Here is an 18,811-nt window from a genome sequence, read left to right as displayed (position 1 = left end):
CCAAGGGGTTGTTCGCCCGGATCCGGGCGGGTTAATGTCCAGTGCTCAACACACCACGCACCAGACAAGAAAGCTAGAGGATTCATCATCTACGAAAACTTGTCCTGTTAGCAACTAACCCTGAGCTCAGTCGTTGGAGACCTTGTGACATACACTTGCATCTACGATCCCACCAGTACGCGAAGGACCGACTTCTACGTGAAATTCCCAGTCTTTGTTGGAACTCATCTTTGACAGTCCATCAACAGCAATAAACAACGCTGCCCCCAATGTCAGATCCGAAGGGGAAAATGGTAGGATTCGATTCTCCCGGTGAGTCTCTTGCCTTTTCTTGATAGCCAGCTTCCCACGATGCATTGATCATTTGCAGCTATTGCTTCCCGTTTTCTGTTGATTTGGGTCAATAAAAGCTGATGTCAAGTCCCAAATCTGAAAATCTTGGTCTCGTCTTTCAGAGCGGGCGAGCGCATACTTTCTCGAGGTGCTCCTCCGATTGCAACCATATGCCCAGGCCGTCATGATCGACCGCAGCTATGCCCCAGACTGCTCCTACACACATCCACTTTTCTATGTGCCTCCTGTCGACTTGCGGGGCCTTACTCTCCCGCTGGCCGACAATCTCGATTCTCGGGAGGCCATCAAGCTGGTTTTCCGAGCCAAGAGGACCTTGTTCCCTCAGACTGTCTGGAAGACAGAGGGTTCTGGTGCGTCTGTCCCCGGGGGGCCATTCGTAAGAGAAGATGTGAAACTGACTACCTACTGAGGAGTTACTACCAGGCTTCGATTCCAAGTCAAACAAGGTCTTTGTGCTCATGCAGCACAAGCTGGACATAGCATTCATGCCCAAGATCTTGAACGCGCTGCACTTCAAGGTTGCCACAACCTTGCAACTAAAGCCTATCTACATCAACTTGAACGACCAGACCCAGACCATGCCAAGTGAAAGCTCTGGCCATGTCTCCAACAGCCGTAGTGCTGCTTTGACGTATCAGCTTGGTGTTTCAAACTCTCAAGATGGAATTTCCGACGGCGACAGAATGCAGAACGAATGCAAGACGTACAGCTATAGCGAAATGCACAATCAGTATTCCGGACCCGCGTTTTTCGAGGAGCTTCAAGGCACCGCCAATGGATCGGCTGCTTACACTAAAGAAAAGCAGACCGTACTTGGGCGTGTCAGTATTGAGGACTGCGGAGTCGATGCTCTACTGTTCGGGCTTGATGGCTCTGCTCCAACTACTGACAGCCGTTCAGGCTCAGGTGAAAGCTGCTGCTACTCAGCTGATGCAGTCTGTGGCGGATCCTGGTATGTTTTGCTGTTTATTTGACCATTTTTGTCTACACTCCGCTCCTATTTGTGTAGCGCAATGTCTACCAACTCTTTGGGTATCACTGACACATCTCCAGTGCTTTTTGTAAGTGCATCACCGGCAGTGGCTCGGCCTTGACTACCCGATGGGTGATCTGTTCGCAAGAGGATATGATGCAGCCTCGGGACATTGTCCTGTGCATGCTCTTTTTCCCGGCCATCGCGGCGTTCAACTGGCTTCAGGCAGCCGTTTACTTTGTCCAGAGAGTCAAGTCAGCCTTGCTTTTCCATGACCAAGCTCATGTCAAGGCACCAAGGCCAGGCAGGTCAGCCTCTGCCCGTGCTGAGTCATACAATCCAGTATCGGAAAGCTACGCCGGCCCATCAAGCGCGGCTGCCGATACAAAGACCATGGATACAGCCCTACTTCCTGAGGAATATGAGCCTGCAATGGCGAGAGCTGTGGAGAAGGCCCGGGCAAATGTCGTTGAGTCGGTAACCAATGCAGACGCCCATCTCGACAATCTCCCACGGGAAGATGCTGACATCTACGGCTCGGAATCCTGCTTCGAGGGCGCAACTTATGACGAATTTATGGATGCCAATTACGGCATGAGGTACACACAAGGCAACCTACTCAAACAGTTGAACAGCTCGCTTCAGCGCGCATCCGCCAAGTCCAAATCTGTTCGCTTCACTGAGGAGAGTTTCGGCAACGAAGCCGGCGAGACTGAGGATACCAAGTGCGATGCCGAGTGTAGCGATTAAACACTAGAGCTCAAAAGACGTATAGAACAACAACTCGCCTAGTTGATCCGCACACCAAAAGGACGGGTATCCTGGAGTTATATGGGTGTTAGGCTTGGTGTTCTACGATGTTGTCATGTTTTGACAATTCTTGCTGTTCCATTAACAAGATGTTGGCTTCATTTTATCCAGAAGACTCATCAGTTTTGTCTTGTTTCTGTGGTGACTGTCTGAGAAAAGATGGACATTTTGTGAGACTCGTTTTAGTTTTCATTATAGACCGAGTTAGGCTTCTGATACCTATTCCCAAATTCCAGTAATCAAGAGAAAGAACTTGAAAGATTGGGGAGCGTAGCCTTATTTAACCATACCAAGTCTCATTTATTAATCGATTGAGCTTGATTTATCATGCGAAAGGATGTCTTCGTTTGAAATGCGTTCACATTTGACGTCTTTTCAACCAATATGTACGTCAATAACTTCTATAACCAGCACCCCCGTATGAAAGCCAAACCAGAATCGCGATAATGCAGCCCAAAATCACAAATAGATCCGACAGGACGCACAAAGGGTATATGAAAAAACACAAGCAGGAGTGGCGACAACAGTCTCATCAACAAGTAAAGACACCAGGAGCATATCCAAAATAAGCAAGGGAAAAAGCCCATCCCAAAGAACAAATAGAAACACAAAACCTGGCAGGCACCTCAAAGCCCTCCACCGCCGGCAAAACCACCCTGCTGTCTATCGGCCCAGAAACCACCCAGAAGGTCTACCTGCGAGCCATCGCTAAAGTCTTGATACTGGCCTCCCCAGCCCGCACCAAAGCCAAAGTTCATCTGGAGGTCCAGGAAGGGATCGCTGCCCGGGGGTGCCACTGCCATGAGGCTCTGCATAAAATCCATGCCCTGCGGCTCCTCAAAGTTGATAATTCCCGGCTGATAGCTGTTGGGCGTTGGCGGAAGGTGGTGATGGTGGCGGTTATGGTTCTGCTGGAGCTGGATTTGTGGCGCAACCATCAGCACTTCCATCCCGTTGGGCAATCCCGAGTGTGGTGCCGACTGGTGCGTTGGCGGGGGTAGTAGATTCGGCGCCCCAGTGGGAGACGAAGCCGAGTGTCTCCGCGCCTGTTGCTGGGAGAAAAGTGACGATACAATAGCGTCTGCGGCTGTCGCGACTGCTTTGGCATCCTCGCCGACTCCTTGAAAGTCGTGTGGGTGTCTGGAGTCCATATTCTTGCGTAATCTGCTCGATGGTTGCATGGGAGGCCCGAATACCTCGTTCTCAAGCTTCACCACACCATCGTACTGCATTGAACGTGGTTGCGGGAGCCGCAAAGCGTGTCCTGGAGGCGAGGGCACTGTGGCAATGTAGCTGCCCTCTTGATAATGAGAGCGGCTGTAAGGTGTGTTGCTGCTTGCCTCCCCCATGCGGCGGAGATGTGCGGGACTGTGGGTTCGTGTCGACCACGCCTCTTCGCTTTTAAGCGCATGTGAGCTATGTGCTGGACTAGTAGTCCCTGGCTGACACCCACGTTGCCGTTCAGTCTCCGCTTGCCTCCCAGGAGCTGGGGCAAAGCCACCTTGCATCATGGCCATCTTGACGGTTGCTTTTGCCATTCTATCAAACGCATCTCTGCATCGTTCGGCGGGGGGACATTTGGGGATGAGAGCAGTGAAGACGGTATGCCCTCTGGCAATCGTATCGTTTACCTCATCTATCAACTGACCAGGCGCCCAGATATGTTAACTTCGTGCATGTTTGTCTCAAATAAATATATAGAGAGGTCTCCACGCGGTTAGACTCACAGTATTGCTTCTAACCTGAGCCGAGTGCCAGATTGCGTAGAGGTAGTATATTCCGGACATGTAGACGTAGTGGGTGGCCAGGTAAGTATAGTTGACGACTCCTCGTTGGTTAAGACGGTTGTATAGCTTCAAAATCTTGGCCCCGGCCTCTGCAACCTTGACGTATACGGCCTCTTGATCTTCCCGAAGCTCAACGTTGTGCATGCTTGGGCTGTTGAACTCTTTGAAGATCTGGTATTCTTTGCGGAAGTCGTTGGGTACAGGCAGGCTCTGTCTGAGGAGAAAGATGATGACCTGCCAGTAGTTGACCTCAAGGAACTCTGTAGAAAAGTCAACTCCAGTTTGTTCTTTTGTAGGTGCACTATCCCTCCAGTCAGTGAGACGCTTCTCAATATCTCTTCTCCAATCTCGAAATGAAGCAAACTGAGCCGGAAATGGTGAGGCCATCTTGGTATCCATGCGCTGCTGGCGGGCTGCTTGAGCTTGCTGTATCTGTAGCGCCTGTACTATTTCCGACTGCAACAGTCGCAGCCGAAAGTAGTGCTGAGCAACAAATTTGTAGCTCGGTACGGCCGGTTCGCCTGAAGATGGCACCGTGATTCCCTGTGGAGTGATGAATCTGTCATCCGCCAGAGAGGGGAATTCGGTGGTGATGACCCGATCACTAACTCCCAATGGCCGACCGACACAAATGCTTATAAGTCGATCAAGAGAATAGGCGCACCACCAGAGCCTGCGCCGCCGGTCACGTATGTACTCTCGTGCTCCTCCATCCCGATCAGCTTCTCTATCGGTCTGCCTCCTTGCGTTATCGAGCCTGAATTGAGGCTCGTTGCCCTGCTCAAAATGTAGACCGAGGTCGACCGCCAACCTCATCGCCTCACCAGTGATGTACCACAGTCCAGGGGACACTGGCCTTAAGAGAGCAAAACTGGCTTTCAGCAGATGTATTTGGAGGTATTCGAGGGCCGTCAAATGCCGCTCAGTGTCGTTCCCCGCACGTATGCCCGTAATCCTTGAACATGTCTGAAAATGCTCCTTGGCACTGGCATAGTACTCTTCAGGCTGGTACTGCTTTTCGCCTTCTTCCGAGTCATCCGAGTCTCCCAGACTTTGGGCGCTGCCAATCGCAAAAACCATGTGCAGCAAGCACAACTCTCGGTCCCGTACCGATCCTTCAGCAGTGTACGCTTGATGGAAGATGTCCATGAATTCAACACGGTGTAAGATGGGAATCTGAGGGTTAGCGTGCTGAAAGTAGAGCTCGACTAAACGAAGGCCTACTTCTTTGCCTGGGAAGTCGGCCTGGCGGACCGGATGGCGCGGCGACTTGGTATGCAACCCAAAGAACGAGTCCCTCATGGATCCGCCGCCATTTTGCTCCCTCTTGACGACAGATTTGACGGATTTAGCGCCTTCGTCCCGCTCTGGAAATCCGCGCCAGTGAGATCGCGCCGGTTGCGCAGTCTCAGGTGGGTTGGTCGTAAACATGGCGCCAGGGAAACGGTGGTTCGACGTTGCTGCCTCGGTTGTGGAGGGAGAGGTTGGAACTTTGACATGGCATTGACCTTGGCAGCTCGGGTTACAGCATCGCACACCTTTTTGATGAACTTGGTGAACACTTGACGGCAAGGCGTCGTTTTGTATATTCTGATTTGGCGGTTGTGTCGATGGAGTTGGCCTGTCGGCTGCGCTGGAAAACATCTTGAGTTTATCGGCCTTGGGGAACGGAATTCCCTTGGATTCTAGTAAAGTCTCGAGTGCTAGGACACGATTCTCGAGAAAGAATATATAACTACACGCGCGCTCAGATTGTTAACGTCGATCGGCTTTTCGTCATCCTATAATAAGAGTTGATGTGGCCTGTGGCAGGTACACGACAATGCTTGTCGATAATAGCAAAATATTACAATAACGGAAAAGACACTGTTGAAGTTGATGTACCTTATAGTATCAACGGGTGGGCACCACAGTACTAGGTTTCGAAAATGAACTAACTAACCTTCGTGGGACCTCCCGCTTGGTTATGGGATCATAACCAATGCAATCCACGCCGGCCTTCTCACAGCCCGTGCAGTTGGGCAACCTTTGATCACAGCGATTCTTGCGCGCGCGGCATCTAGAGCAGGCGCTCACGTTGCGAAAGTTGCTGCTTTGGCCGGGTATGCTGGTAACAGACCCACTGGTACTGCTGACACCTTGAACGTCCTCGCTGCCGGGTGAAGGGACACTGGCCGAGGCTGAGGCTGAGGGCGGCGTATCTTGCGTCTCTGGGCCCGGAGACGAAGGTCTCGGGCGCTTCGCTCGGTGATGCTGACGGGGCGACGGTGGTGGGTGCTGATGTTGGTAGTGGCGGTGTTGTTCTTGTTTATAGTATGGCAGTTGCTGAGGTTGACTGCGAGGTGATGTCGACATGGTTTCTGTGCTGCCCCTGGTGGACAGAGAGGGTAGCAAGGATAGGGATCACAACTGAGGCCGATGAATAGTGGTGAAGGCCCAGCCCGGGTTGCTAGCCCCTCCGACACCAAGAGCGGGAGATAAAACAAAAGAGTACCACAACCGCCTTGACCAAATTGAGAATAAACTCTCGAGGGCTTCTTGTAATAATCCTAGTGTAGACAGTAGGTACTTCAGTCTGGAACCTTTCCCCCGGTCAGATTGAGGATGCCTTTTGGAGCTGGAGCAGTAGTGGGCGTAGGGGTCTCGTGCTGTCCTTTCGCCCGGTAAAGACCGAGACCGACACGGAGAAAAGCTCAAGCCTCAAGGCGGTCGAGAGTAAAACCTTTTGATGCCCACCTCTATCTACCTAGGGGTGTATGGATCGGTTTGGGCATTTACCTGACTGGATAAGACCAGGTCAAGTATCTATCTGATTTCGAACCCTGAAAGGCGAAAAGACAGCTTGCTCTTTGATATGAAGGATGGACAGAGATTATGGCTCCCGCGGTGAAGAATGCAAGCAGAGGATATCTGTCCTCCCACATTAGCGATTGCGAAAAAGTGAGAAAAGAAAAAACCACAAGGATCAAATAAGACGTTGACAACAAGCGATCGGATAGACGGAAAACTAGAAGAAAAGGTGGAGAGGCGAAGCCGCCCGCTTTGAAAAGCCTCTTCTTTCTCTCTTGCGTTGAAGGATGCTACCCTAACCAAGCCAAGCTCTTTGTGCGTCTACGTTTCGGGCCCCATGTTCCGTTGCAGGCTTCAGGGAAATGGGGTGTTGCATCCAATCGATTAGGTAGGCAGAAGGATACGATGCTGTGTTACCCAAAAATAGGAAAGGGGGGAAGGTAGAATGAAAGAAGAATCAAATACAAATTAGCAAACGAGAGGACCTCCACTTGAGCGTTTGCAAGCGACACAGCCAGCCCTGCCAGTTGCGCTGACAGGCAAGACAGAGAGAGTATGGGGATCGGGTTGCTTTGAGCATAAAGATGATGCTTGTGTGCTCTTAGGAGCAGGAGAGGGGAATGTGGTGGCCGGGTACTTGCAGCAAGCCAACCAGTTATGTGCCAGAATGGAACGAAGGAAGGAAAAAAAAAAAAAAAAACAGGCAGCCCCCAGGTCTTCCTCAACAAACCCTACCTCATACATAAGATACCTTAGGTACCATAGATGCATTACCATACGGTACGCGGGTAAATAGAGGAAAGGCGGCTTTGGGCATGCATCCTTCCTTTCTTTCTTCTTCTTTTGCTTGCTCCCCCCTTTGTTTTTGGTTTCCCACAATTTGTCTTCCACATCAAGGCAGTTTATAGGTAGGGGCCACCGTTGGGGGTCCATTAATTGACATTCGCGCTCTCCCATTTCAACGCAGCTGTGTATGTGGCGGTGTTTGATGTGCTACGGACGTAAAAGGTCGGTTGTCTAGGGGTGACTCTTGCCTAAAAAGACAATCGCAACGCCAGGGATTTCCCTTGTACAATCAGCTGCCAGGAAGAGCAAGTGGCCAATCGTAATCCGTCCGGATGTTGGCAACCACCTCCTTCGTAGATGCCGACCTGCGCACCGTACCGTACCTTATCTAATCTTAGATAAATACTTAAGATACCTACCTGGGTACTTACCTTACCTTAGGTAAGAACAGTATTCAAGCCGCATGCCAAGCGATCCATTCTCAGTATGAGTTTGAGGGAAAACATAAAACAACCTTTTACAAAAAAAAAAAAAAAAAAAAAAAAAACCATATCAAACCTCTTCCCCGTATTTGAACAGGCAAAGAAAAGAGGCAGGCAAAAGACAACGATGCCCCCAAAATTTAGCGCCAGAAATCGGGGGCGACAAAGCAACTAACGCGTCGGGTGACCAATAGCAGCAGAGCTTGGCATGGTTGTGGTAGGGTGTCATCAAGTTGGCATTGAACGCTCCAAAAGAGAAAGAACAGCAAGTAATAAGTACCTATGCACCATACCAAAAGGACACCGAAAAGCAAATATTGACCGAGAAACCCAGGGTATCCATCCAACCAGCCATCCCATTTGCGTCTTTGTTGCTTTTTGTTGGACCTCCCGGGCCAGATTGTACCAAAAGAAATTTGTCATGTCCAGAGAAGAAGATGAGGGATGCAATTAGACGATGAAACAGCAAACCAAGAGGAAAGAAACATGAGAAAAAAGTGACGCTGAAAATCAAGATCTGGTGGCTAATGCCATGTAACCCTTGCCAATTCACGCGTCCTGCCAGATGAGAGGTTTTAAGTTTGCCCAGAGAAGCCAAGCGAGGCCTCGTAAAAACAAAACAGATTGCTTTCCGCTGAAAACACCGTTAATATGCTGAAAAGATGACGACATGAGGACATGGTAAGAAAGACAAAATAGCTCCGGCCAACCATAGTAGTAAATTTGAGAAACATGGGGGTATTGCATTATCCAAACCAACAAAAATAGAAAACCAAAAAAGCAAGAAAAAAGATAGAAGGTTTTAATAACAATATAATGAAAAAAAAGGATTCATCAAGAATTGAATTAAGAATGTTTGATGAGCCAAATGCGAAAGGCTTTTTGTTTCCCATGAAGTGCTTTCCGCATGGATAGTTGATCGGTCGGGAAAAGTCACTGATCAACTGGAGTCTGGTGCTGTCTCGATGTCCTCCTGCTTCTCGTCTGTCCTGTCTGCAGGGTCGGTAATCTGAAGGCTTACAAATGCCCCCACGATGGTCATCAGTCCGCTGCACCACCATGGCAGGCCAGAGTAGCCCATCTTGAGACCTGCTGCGTACAGCAGACCAGATATCGTCGGGCCGAACCCACGACATAAGCTCGCCGTGGATGCTGCGACGCCATTGATGCTGCCCAGAGCGAGCAAACTCGGAGCTGAGTTCGCCAGGAGAATCGCATTGCTCGGGTACGCGATTGTCGAGAATGTGCACTTCCATACCAAGGCTGCGTAAATTCCGTACATCCGAAGGTGGTCCGGAAGGAGCACCAGATACGGCGTGATCAAGTACAGCGCAAAGTACGAGAGCGAGGTCAGCCTGAATAGGCGCAGGGAGCCGACGTGACTGAGCACAAAGGGCACGATGACTAGGTTTGAGAGGATGGCGTAGATGCCTTGCAGTCCGATGATAACACCAACAGTCGCAGTGTCATAGCCGAATCCGTCCGAAAACTTGAAAGGTAGCGATACCGGTCTATGTTGTGGAGAGGTGCTCAAAAAGATGGGCAGGAGCTGGTCGTAGGTCATGGTATGGCTTATCAAGGAGTCAGCTAAGTTAGCCCACATCGTTGTGATTACATACTACAGTCGCCCGAAACGGATGGAACTTACAAGGCCAGAATTCCATATGCGATGATATTCAGAATGACGGGCCTGGTGAAGGTCTTGTTCTTCTTGGGCGTCTCGACCTGCTCTGCGTCATCGACAGTGATTGTTGCAGCCGACAAGTCCAGGTCGTCCAGCGAATCCGAAGGCTTCTGAGAGGACAGCTGCGGCGAGCTCTCCTGTGTTTGGTAGCCAGGGAGTGGTTCATCGTCCAGGCGCAAAAGCAACGGCTGCTGCTCCCCTTTAACATCCACTGGGGAGCTGGTCGTTCGTGACGCCCAAATCCACTGGAGTCTGGCAACCAAGGCTTTTCCGAGCTCTCGGCCTCGGTCTCGTTCCTTCTTCTTCTCGGCGTGGGTCTCGTCCAGGAAAAGGATACCGATCATAACTCCAATGAAGACTGCCCCAGCACTGAAGAGATTGGGCAGCAGATAAGGGTACGTTTCCCAGATGGTACCTGGTCTGAACAGGCTGGGGTACGTGCTGCAAGGCTTGGCCAACGCGCCGCCAATCGCCGGGCCGATTATTGACCTGGAGTTGCGTGATGATTTAGCTACAGCTTCACTTGGCAATAATCCAATGGATCGAACTTTCGCAGCTTACCCTAAGCACCATACAGTAGGCATAATAGTATAAGCGCGGGCTGTCGTCGTGTTAGTGAATATGAGTAAAAATAGGCGCCCACTGTATAGGTCATAAGGGGGACTTACGCTGGTGTTCCTTGCACTTGACCAACTCCGCTACCGTCGTTTGCAAGACACCAATGTTACTGCAGACAAGTTAGAAAATTTGGAGTTCCATCATGGGAGATATCCCCACTCCACCAAGACCAGGGAGACAGTTCCATACCCGTTGAGAAACCCGCCTAGAGCTCTGGCGAAAAGCGCAACGTAAAGATTCGGTGAAAACCCAAACAGAAGGACGCTGATCGCCGTTCCAACCAGCCCCATGAGCAGAATCGGCTTTCTTCCGACCTTGTCGCTGAGGCGTCCCCATAAGACGCCCGTCGAAAATTCAGCAAAGGTAAATGCAGAGGTGACCATGCCGGCGTACATGGCAATGGCGCTCTCGTCCTCGGTTATTTTGAAATCCTGGACCATTGAGTAGATGTAAGGGAATATCCCCATGAAAGCGATTGGCTCGCATATCCTGCATAATGCTATATGGATGGCAAGTCGTTGTTAACAGATGATCAGGCCACGAGTCTCTCAACATGTTCATTTGTGAAGGCAACCCCCCTCGGGGCCCGGCAGATCACATACCGAGAACGAGAAGCTGCTGTTTTGGGAACGGCGGCGAGTTTGAAGCTGCAGGCGCAGCCGTTGCCGAGCTACGCCTGCTCAGGCTCATACAAGACCTCCCCATCGTTGTGAGGACGACGGGGTCTGATGGGTCCTACCCTTGGGTTGAATACCTGTTTATAGACAGGGGTGGCTAGATGTGGTGAAAAGAGCACCACAGTCTAGGGATGCGTTGTGTGTGATGGGTGCGATTGATGGTTGTTATGTCAAGTTGCAAGAGAGAAGAATTCTGCAGGAAGGCAAGGACAGAGAACAAGCGTTAGCTCATGGAGTGAGCTTAATGTCTGTGGGCCACGTTCTGTCAAGGATGGGACCAGTTCCCAAGGGCCGTGAACTGGTCGGGAAGGAGGACGCTCGAACTCTTAAGACGTTTCTCAAGAGGTCCGAGTTTGAAGGCGGTAGTTGAATAGCGAATCACCGGTTAGATCTATTTAACTGCAAGATGGCCCTCAGTTTATTTGTTGACCGTGTAGTAGTGATCGTCAAAGAAAAGGATGGTCAGATATGCAGACTCAAGGGTCTGGGCAAGTAAAATGCGATGTGATGTAACAGGAAGCAAGCAGCCTCATTTATGTAGTCGAGCAAAAAGGAAGAAACAATTCGTCCTGAGAGCCGGTGAGAGATACGGAGGAGGCGTGTACAGAACAAACAATTTGGATAGGTGGAAGAGATGGGCGTGGCCAGAAGAGAGAGGAGAATAAAATAAAATAAATAAAGGCAATGGACAAAAGAGGTGCGAGGTCACCAGGTCTATCTACTACTGTTGTGAGGTGTGGCGGGTACCTGGATTAGGGGGAAAGGAGATGTACGGTATTTTCCTTTCTTTTTTTTCATTGCTTTTCCTCTTTTTTTTAATTGGGAGGAGTGAAACGGCGGTGTCGCGTTGACACTTTGACCCAAAGGCGAACAAGCAGATCCTCTTCTGACTAGGTAGATTCAGGAAGGGATTAAAGGTTCTAGTGGTCATCTTGCGAAGGGATCCCGGCGCTGGTTCAAGCTGGTAGCTCCACGCTGCTTTCCAGGAACCTTCGGAGGTACCTACCTTAGCAAAGAAGCCAGGGCAGAGCTAACTGTAACTGGGCGGCAAGTGCCCGACGATGCAAGCCGGTCCCGGTCTACCAGTTCCTTGCCAATTGCCACGATTGTCTTGCGAAAAGAGAGACATGGGGCTTGGAGAGTGAGTGCAGGGATATATGGGCATGGGGGGACCCCCCTGGAACCCTCGACCCGGTTCTTCATTTTTTTAACGGGACGCCAGGGAGAAAACAAAAAGGAAAGGGGAGAAAAAAAAGTTCATTTTGACTTTTTGGCCTGCGTCGCGTTGCAGCCAGCCGGGGCCAACCCACCCGATTGCCCGGTGTGCCATTCCTACCTTTGCCCTCTCAGGTACCCTGGTACATTTGAGCGGGTCTCCTCACAGTGTGCATGCGGCTGTGCGTCGTAATCAGAAGCAGTGCGATCGGTTTACAAGGTAATTACTTACCAACAATCCGGGCAAGACGGGGCGGGCATTTACCTGGGCAGTGGTATTTATTGTACCACTTAATTACCCCTTCTCCACGGGGTTACGCTTTACTTCTTCTCAGTTTCTGATACCCACGAAGAAAAGATGATGACCAATTGTGTCTTGTCTCTAAAGAGTAATAGCGGACATGATCAGTCAGCTATACCGTGAGAGTCGGGTCTACTATTATCTCTTGTCTGTGCACAGGGTCGCTCTCTTTCGAAGGGCCAAAAGTCAGGCAAGCTACGGTACAGACCGAATTTTTGCGTAGTAATGCGGTCATTGCAAATTTCAAGTTTTTTATAGGTTTTTTTTTTTTTTCCTCCCAAGAATGTTATCCGTCGGCTGATGTGGACTCGCGGAATTTGTATGTGTTTTGGTTCAGGTTCTTGTTTTTTTACCGCGTGGTCGGTTACTGTTAACAATTTTCGCCCTGTGCCTGCCTCGCTTGGCAAGCAAGTTTGACAATGGTTCGCCAGGAGCCCTCCTTGCCCTACTCCCTGACAAGCCCAGGTACCCGGGCAGCTTCTGTTGTCATCGAAGCTTTTTGTGGAGATTTCGGACTGTTGGTGGGACCCGACAGCCTTATGTGGGACATCCCCGTGAATTTTGAACTCCTTCCCACGTATACCACGTAACGTCAGTATCACCGCATGTCAAGCGGTGAATCAAGGGTGGGAACGTGAAAAGCCTTGGTTATTTTTTTTTTTTTTTTCTTCCAGAAGCCTACGACGACCGCCTTACAGCGGGTGGGTAAGGTACACATCAACGCCCGACGCCATGGCAGCGCCTGGTTTTCACTATGTACGAAGTAATCAACGTAGGAAACATGGGTTTCTAAGATTACACGCATGAGAAAAAAAAGAGTCATCGTTTCTGCTCAGCCTTTGGGCATTTTGATGTTATCCAGTCCTTCTAGGACAAGTGGACTATTTTCAGCTCACCGACATTGACAGTCACCAATCTTGCCCCATCGCGGCGGTTTGACGCGCAGTTTTGCAGCCTGTGAGACTGCACAACGTGTCTGCCGCATTTTGAATGGTTCCTCCCTCTCAGCCTGAACATACATTAATTCGGTTCAACGGCGGCGGGATGCTTTCAGTCATACCCTGTGTACATACCCTTGCATCTATCTGCCCTGCTGAACCCCAAAGATCGACAGAATGCAGTGTTTTCGGGACCCAACAACTCCGCCCGGCGATCACATGCCACCTCTTTTTCACCGCCGCCCTGGAAATACTTTGGTACCAGACGTCAAATGCCAACCTGTCATCGTATCGTAAAAAAAGCGATCACTTCTGTCTGTCACAAACGACATGCCAACAGGTACGTATTGCCCGCGCGACCGAAGTTTTCCCGAGTTGGCAATAGAGTGGGCTGTTGGCTTGGAAGGATGATCGAAAGATGCCAAAGCGGCCAGGTTTGAGATCTCATGGCTGCCGAGCCCACGCGGGAGCCAAAGAGACGCTAATGCAGTGACGATCTAGGCGAGCCTACCGGTGGTTTTGTTAGGCATGCCAGGCGTAAGTAAACGCAGAGGACCTTCTCTTCGTAGCAGTAGTCTTGGCATGTTACCGTATATCTACTCGATCTCTCTCTCTCTCTCTGTCTTGCTGCTTTCCCATGCGAGCGGGTTTTCTATCGAGCACTGCCGGTCCCAAGACAATGTCCAACGTAACACAGTACCAGTGTCTAGCAGATTATGCGATGGTAGCAATGGTGGAGAGTCGTCGCCGAAAAGGCGGTCACACATGGAGCTTAACCCCTGGCTGCACTCCACCAAGGAATATCCACAATCTCGCGAGGTGGTGCCCAAGCCGGGCTCACGGGTCTGGGGAGAACTCGTGACAAGAGCAGAGCATCACCCTGGAAGCCAGTCAGTAATTTAGTGTACGCTCTCTACTAAAAAGTACGTACCCAGCGAAGCGACTTGGAGAACCTTGTTTAAGTTTTGCATGGGAGATGAGAGCATGGAAGCACGACGGCGTGTTCGCCTCTATCATAGGAAATTGGCCGTCACATCACATAATGAATCACGAAGTTCTGTAATACAGTGGACTTGTTGATCAACATAACCCAAAACTGGGTTGCTCTGGAATGGTGAAATGGATCAGAGATCTTTGTTTTTTTTTTTTTTTTTTTTTTTTTTGGCGGCGCGGCTACGGCACGGAACATGCAATTAAGGTAACGCCAACAGGTGCTAGCAGCTATAACACACCCGAGAATCTACTGTCAGGTCCCAGGTTTACGGTTCATGTCTCTCTAGGTTGTCGGGAAGACTTTTTTTCTGGATAGGCAGGTAGGAGCATGAGATTCAGATCGATTCGCGAGTTTTTGGCACCTCGGACCTTGTACAAGCTGCATCTGCAGCCGGCTTGCCCAGTCGCTCTAGTGCGCAAAAGGCTGCAAGTCCGGCTCCCTCTCGGAAGAAAAGCGTGGGTTTTTTGAGCCCGGATGTTGCAACCGGTCATCCTAGCCCCTGGCTGGTTGAGCAAAAATTCTCATGTTACAGCATCTCAACTTTCGTCATAATTCCAGCACGAGGGCGGGGGATAAAACAGTTCCAATTTCGCAAGTGGATTCCGTGGGACCGGTCACCCATCGTACGGGCAAGTTTCAAGGTTGGGAATAATATGATGTGCTTGAATGATCGGCCTTTTGTTTCTCTGTACCGTTTTACAGTATATATTAAGTAGATACGCGATGTAGAATGTACATGGTACTTTATATTTGGTCTGTTTATGCTATTTTTAATCATCTTTTGCCTCGTTAAGAAAAATTTTTAACGGTTGTACATTGCCGTGTCCAATCGCAGAATAATCGCAGATCAAGTGATTAATTCCTTCATTTCTTCTTCGCTTAGTGCATCTTGTGCATTCACAAGAAGAAACCGTAAAAGACAAAAATGGATATACAGTACAGCTACTGAAGAAAGCCCTCGCAAGCCTCGCTAATTAAATCCCCTAGCCCAGCAGCCCGTCCAAACTCTCAAGGGTGGCGCCTGATGGTCGTCCCATCAGCCAACCATTCGTCCTTTAAGTTGTTGGTGTGGGGTGAGCCTTTTTGCCAACGGTGGTCGGACGAGCCCCGACTGGCTTGCCCCTTCCGGGGAAGGGAGCCGCGTGGCACAGTGGAACTCTCGCGGAAGACGCCTCGTGCCTTCCGACTGGTCCGCGGGTGTCTTCCTGCCAAACGTCAGGGAAAATTGCGACAAGGCTCAGCTTTTTTCCAATTGTACAGGAATTGGGCTCGTGCGCAGCGCCCGGGCATAGTTTTTTCCTTTTTTTTTTTCTTCTCCCCTTTTTTCTTCTCTTTCTCCCAAACTGAATCTGCCTGCTCACACGTGCGTGGGACGAGACCCTCTTTTCATTGTCCAATGTCCAAGAGTTGAGTGGACTAACATGTTTTCCCCGGGCGCGTATGAACTACGAAGCGCAAGCAGAAAAAAAAGAGGAGCCTGAGAGGACCCAGGGGCCACTGTAGTCCTGTCACTCTGTGCCGCAGAAATTACACAGTAATTTTCTTCTTTGTTTCTTCTGGAAAAACCTGGGTTTCCACACTTTGCACCCTGGCAAGCTGATGAGCTTGCATGGTTCCTTGCAGGCCACAGGGGGAGGTTTCCTTTTTTATTTCTCTCTCTCTCTCTCTCTGATTTTTCTTTTTTTTTTCCTGCCTACGAAGTACCTAGCTCGTTACCCCCCTGCTTCCCCCAAACGGGATTGGCTTTTTTATGGTTCTGCGCCCACCAGATCGTGGATCTTGCTGTGACATGTCTCTGATGACAATTTGATTCCGTGATTACAGTTATTACCATGTACCTGGCTGGATACTCTCGCCCATCAGAGTCCTCTAATTTCGCGCGCGAACCGGCGATGCCGACGGTGGAAACTCAAATGGAAGCAAGTGGATCTTTGGAAGAAGCAAATTGGTAACGCTCTTGAGAGGATGTTTGAGGTTACTGCCGATACGCAAACTCCACTGCCGTGGGACGGGTAAAGTGGCACATGATCTTTTTTTGCCAAGGTCCGTTCGTTTCTTCTTGGTCATGCCTTTTTTTTTTTTTTGTCTGTCTCCCCTCGATGTTGCTTTTCGATTTCCTCAGGTCTTTGATCGGTCTGGAGAAACAGATCCGGTATCCTGAACGATCTTTGTGCATATATAATTACTTGGCTATCTAGGTACTCTGTACGTTGTTTGTGCCCATGCCTACCAAAAAAAGCATATCCGTCTTGTTGCGTCACTTTTAATCGACGACTTTCACATCGTAGTTGAAATCAAGGCCCCGCTAGGCTGCTTTCTGTAATATTCCCCATCGGCTTCGTGTTTGAGTGACGAGCGGGCTCCTTATTACCGGCTGGCCGGTTCCCGGTAAATACGCGGTATTGTACGAAGCACTGTATCCGCAAGGCTTTGGCTACCTACGAAGTAATATTTGTGAAAGCAAAAGCGGAACCGCAGGAACAGCAGGAACATTATCTTCTTTTTGGCCGTTCGTTACATGCCTACCTTGCCTACCTTACCTACCCAGGCTACCTTAGCAACTAACCAAGGTACCTGACATTACTCACAACACATGCGGCTCGTAGGGGTACCTTTTGGCGGAAACGCCCCGTTATACCCTACCTTACCTACGAAGTACCTTCAGCAGATCCAAGTTGTCTAGAAGCTAGCAATTGGCGACAACCACAACGATGTGGTACTTGCGGTCTTAATGCAGCTGGGCAAGCTGGGCTGCATCTTCTTGCGAGATGCAGCATGGGTAGATGTTTCTTGCCGAAGCTGAAAACCCAGTAAGGTAGGTACGAATGGGCGGGCATTTTCTTCCGCATATCCCGTCCCCTCCCTCCCTGAAATTCCATGGTTCAGGTCACTACACGACAATCGCTTGGTTTACTTTCCTTTCTCGTTTCATCGGTCATAATACTACAGAATACCATACATCATACATCCATTTCGTGGGCTTTTGCTTTTTCGCACAATTAAGGTACTCTTTTGCCATCTCAGCCCGACTAGAGCCAGTCAAGCCAGTCGAGTGCTTTCAGCTACCTACCTACCTACCTAGAACCAACCTCGTTGCAACTTGCAAGGTCACACAGTGCAGCACGAGCGTGGGCTTCATGTCACTATTTCGGCATTCATACATCCTGGGACTGGTCGGTTTAATACCGCATAGCGCGGCCGCAGGGCTATTGTGACAGGGGACATGCTCCTCGCAGCAAGCCGCATACCAAGATGATACCCGTTGTTTGACAAATGGTCAATATCAGGTACCTCTTGGTATCATACTTCACTGCAGACAAAAGGCTCTGCATGCCCACAGTTGCATCGCCACATCATACGATCCAGAGCCTGGCAAGCCTAGAACCATGGAGTGATCTCACCGAGTGTGATGACGATGCCTTCAAGACGCCCTTGGCTGCATGATTATCTATCTCGACCCAAATCGGGCCGTTGACTGGGTCTTGACAGACTGTTTAGAGTAGCTTGCGTTCTGCATCGAGAACGCGAAAACCGAACAGCCCACAGATCGCAGGTGGTTGGTGCCGCTGGTCACACCCGTTGCAGACTCGATTGCATGCACAACAATCCATCTCTCTTATCCGCTTACAGGGTATGGACGAGGTATCACGATAGTCAGCAGACTGGCCGCAACCGAGTTTGCCGAACGTGCCGGAAGACAGCCATAGTTTCTCGCCTCTGTGCCATGATCATGATCATGATATTCAGACTCGAATTTTATCCACAGCAGTTTCCAATCTAAACCCCTATTCGATTCATACAGGAAAACTATACCCTCGCCAGCCAAACTAAAAAGTTTCTGGTCTACCCACGCCATAGTATCAGTGATAGCAATTACCGGCCTTTTTCTCTCTAGTCGTTTCACCGGTTGAGGTCAAAATGGCCTTGTCATAGGTTGGCTGCATAGACTGATGAGTTGGCAACCGTCTGCCCGACGCACGCCTTGCACTCGAGTACTGGAATGGGAACGCAAATATTTTGCCCGAACCACTGACACCACTTGTACTTACAGGCAATGACGGCAGCGACTGCAGCAGCTGTCCAACGTATCACAGCATACAATGGATGCCACGCAAAGATCACCCGCACATATTCCCCTTGTGACATTGATTTGCTGACAACTCGGGTTCTAAAATTCGCCGAGGACCGAGACACAAGTACTGCCTTTCATAAATATGCATTTATTGTTCTGTCTTATTATGGCTGCTTAGAGAGGCAGTTTGAGCTGTCAGCACCCCGGAAGGGAAAGGGATGTGGTGTGCGTGGCATGCTGTCTTCTGTATGCACCACGGAGCGCCCAATCAAACAGATAGCTATCTTGGCAATTGTGTGTAAATACGGAGCAACGCGATAGGGTGGACAT

The 18,811-nt window shown here is 50.0% G+C and overlaps 4 protein-coding genes across 4 annotated transcripts; 2 read left to right on the top strand and 2 right to left on the bottom strand.

The window, feature by feature from the left end:
- Positions 1-517: 517 nt before the first annotated feature.
- MGG_01487 (uncharacterized protein) lies at positions 518-2,129 on the top strand (the record flags this gene model as incomplete). Its single annotated transcript, XM_003714403.1, has 3 exons — positions 518-704; positions 778-1,306; positions 1,408-2,129. The coding sequence occupies 3 exons, from the start codon at positions 518-520 to the stop codon at positions 2,075-2,077; spliced, it is 1,386 nt and encodes a 461-aa protein (XP_003714451.1). The 3' UTR covers positions 2,078-2,129.
- A 335-nt stretch (positions 2,130-2,464) lies between these two features.
- MGG_01486 (fungal specific transcription factor domain-containing protein) lies at positions 2,465-6,775 on the bottom strand. The gene is made up of 3 exons (XM_003714402.1): positions 5,867-6,775; positions 3,865-5,659; positions 2,465-3,780 (listed from the first exon to the last, which is right to left on the bottom strand). The coding sequence occupies exons 1-3, from the start codon at positions 6,277-6,279 to the stop codon at positions 2,764-2,766; spliced, it is 3,225 nt and encodes a 1,074-aa protein (XP_003714450.1). The 5' UTR covers positions 6,280-6,775; the 3' UTR covers positions 2,465-2,763.
- A 1,352-nt stretch (positions 6,776-8,127) lies between these two features.
- On the bottom strand, positions 8,128-12,174 carry MGG_01485 (uncharacterized protein). Its single transcript, XM_003714401.1, has 6 exons — positions 10,887-12,174; positions 10,474-10,783; positions 10,335-10,393; positions 10,228-10,267; positions 9,631-10,155; positions 8,128-9,553 (listed from the first exon to the last, which is right to left on the bottom strand). The coding sequence occupies exons 1-6, from the start codon at positions 10,987-10,989 to the stop codon at positions 8,923-8,925; spliced, it is 1,668 nt and encodes a 555-aa protein (XP_003714449.1). The 5' UTR covers positions 10,990-12,174; the 3' UTR covers positions 8,128-8,922.
- A 336-nt stretch (positions 12,175-12,510) lies between these two features.
- Positions 12,511-13,389, top strand: MGG_15711 (uncharacterized protein). Its single transcript, XM_003714400.1, has 2 exons — positions 12,511-13,063; positions 13,176-13,389. The coding sequence occupies exons 1-2, from the start codon at positions 12,897-12,899 to the stop codon at positions 13,282-13,284; spliced, it is 276 nt and encodes a 91-aa protein (XP_003714448.1). The 5' UTR covers positions 12,511-12,896; the 3' UTR covers positions 13,285-13,389.
- Positions 13,390-18,811: the final 5,422 nt, after the last annotated feature.

The sequence above is a fragment of the Pyricularia oryzae genome, chromosome 2 (assembly GCF_000002495.2).
Source record: "Pyricularia oryzae 70-15 chromosome 2, whole genome shotgun sequence".
Taxonomy (NCBI): domain Eukaryota; kingdom Fungi; phylum Ascomycota; class Sordariomycetes; order Magnaporthales; family Pyriculariaceae; genus Pyricularia; species Pyricularia oryzae.
Note: the sequence above shows the minus strand (reverse complement) of the source record. Positions and strands in the feature narration are given on the sequence as shown.

Bases quoted from the DNA above. Each gene is read 5' to 3' on its own strand.
- MGG_01486 (XM_003714402.1), bottom strand. From the start codon at position 6,279: ATGTCGACATCACCTCGCAGTCAACCTCAGCAACTGCCATACTATAAA. The intron at 5,660-5,866 runs GTTAGTTAGTTC...GCGCGCGTGTAG, and splicing joins AAGCGGGAGGTCCCACGAAG to TTATATATTCTTTCTCGAGA. The intron at 3,781-3,864 runs GTGAGTCTAACC...GCGCCTGGTCAG, and splicing joins CTCAGGTTAGAAGCAATACT to TTGATAGATGAGGTAAACGA.
- MGG_01485 (XM_003714401.1), bottom strand. From the start codon at position 10,989: ATGGGGAGGTCTTGTATGAGCCTGAGCAGGCGTAGCTCGGCAACGGCT. The intron at 10,784-10,886 runs GTATGTGATCTG...CCATCCATATAG, and splicing joins ACAGCAGCTTCTCGTTCTCG to CATTATGCAGGATATGCGAG. The intron at 10,394-10,473 runs GTATGGAACTGT...ACTTGTCTGCAG, and splicing joins CTAGGCGGGTTTCTCAACGG to TAACATTGGTGTCTTGCAAA.
- MGG_15711 (XM_003714400.1), top strand. From the start codon at position 12,897: ATGGTTCGCCAGGAGCCCTCCTTGCCCTACTCCCTGACAAGCCCAGGT. The intron at 13,064-13,175 runs GTAACGTCAGTA...ACCGCCTTACAG, and splicing joins CTCCTTCCCACGTATACCAC to CGGGTGGGTAAGGTACACAT.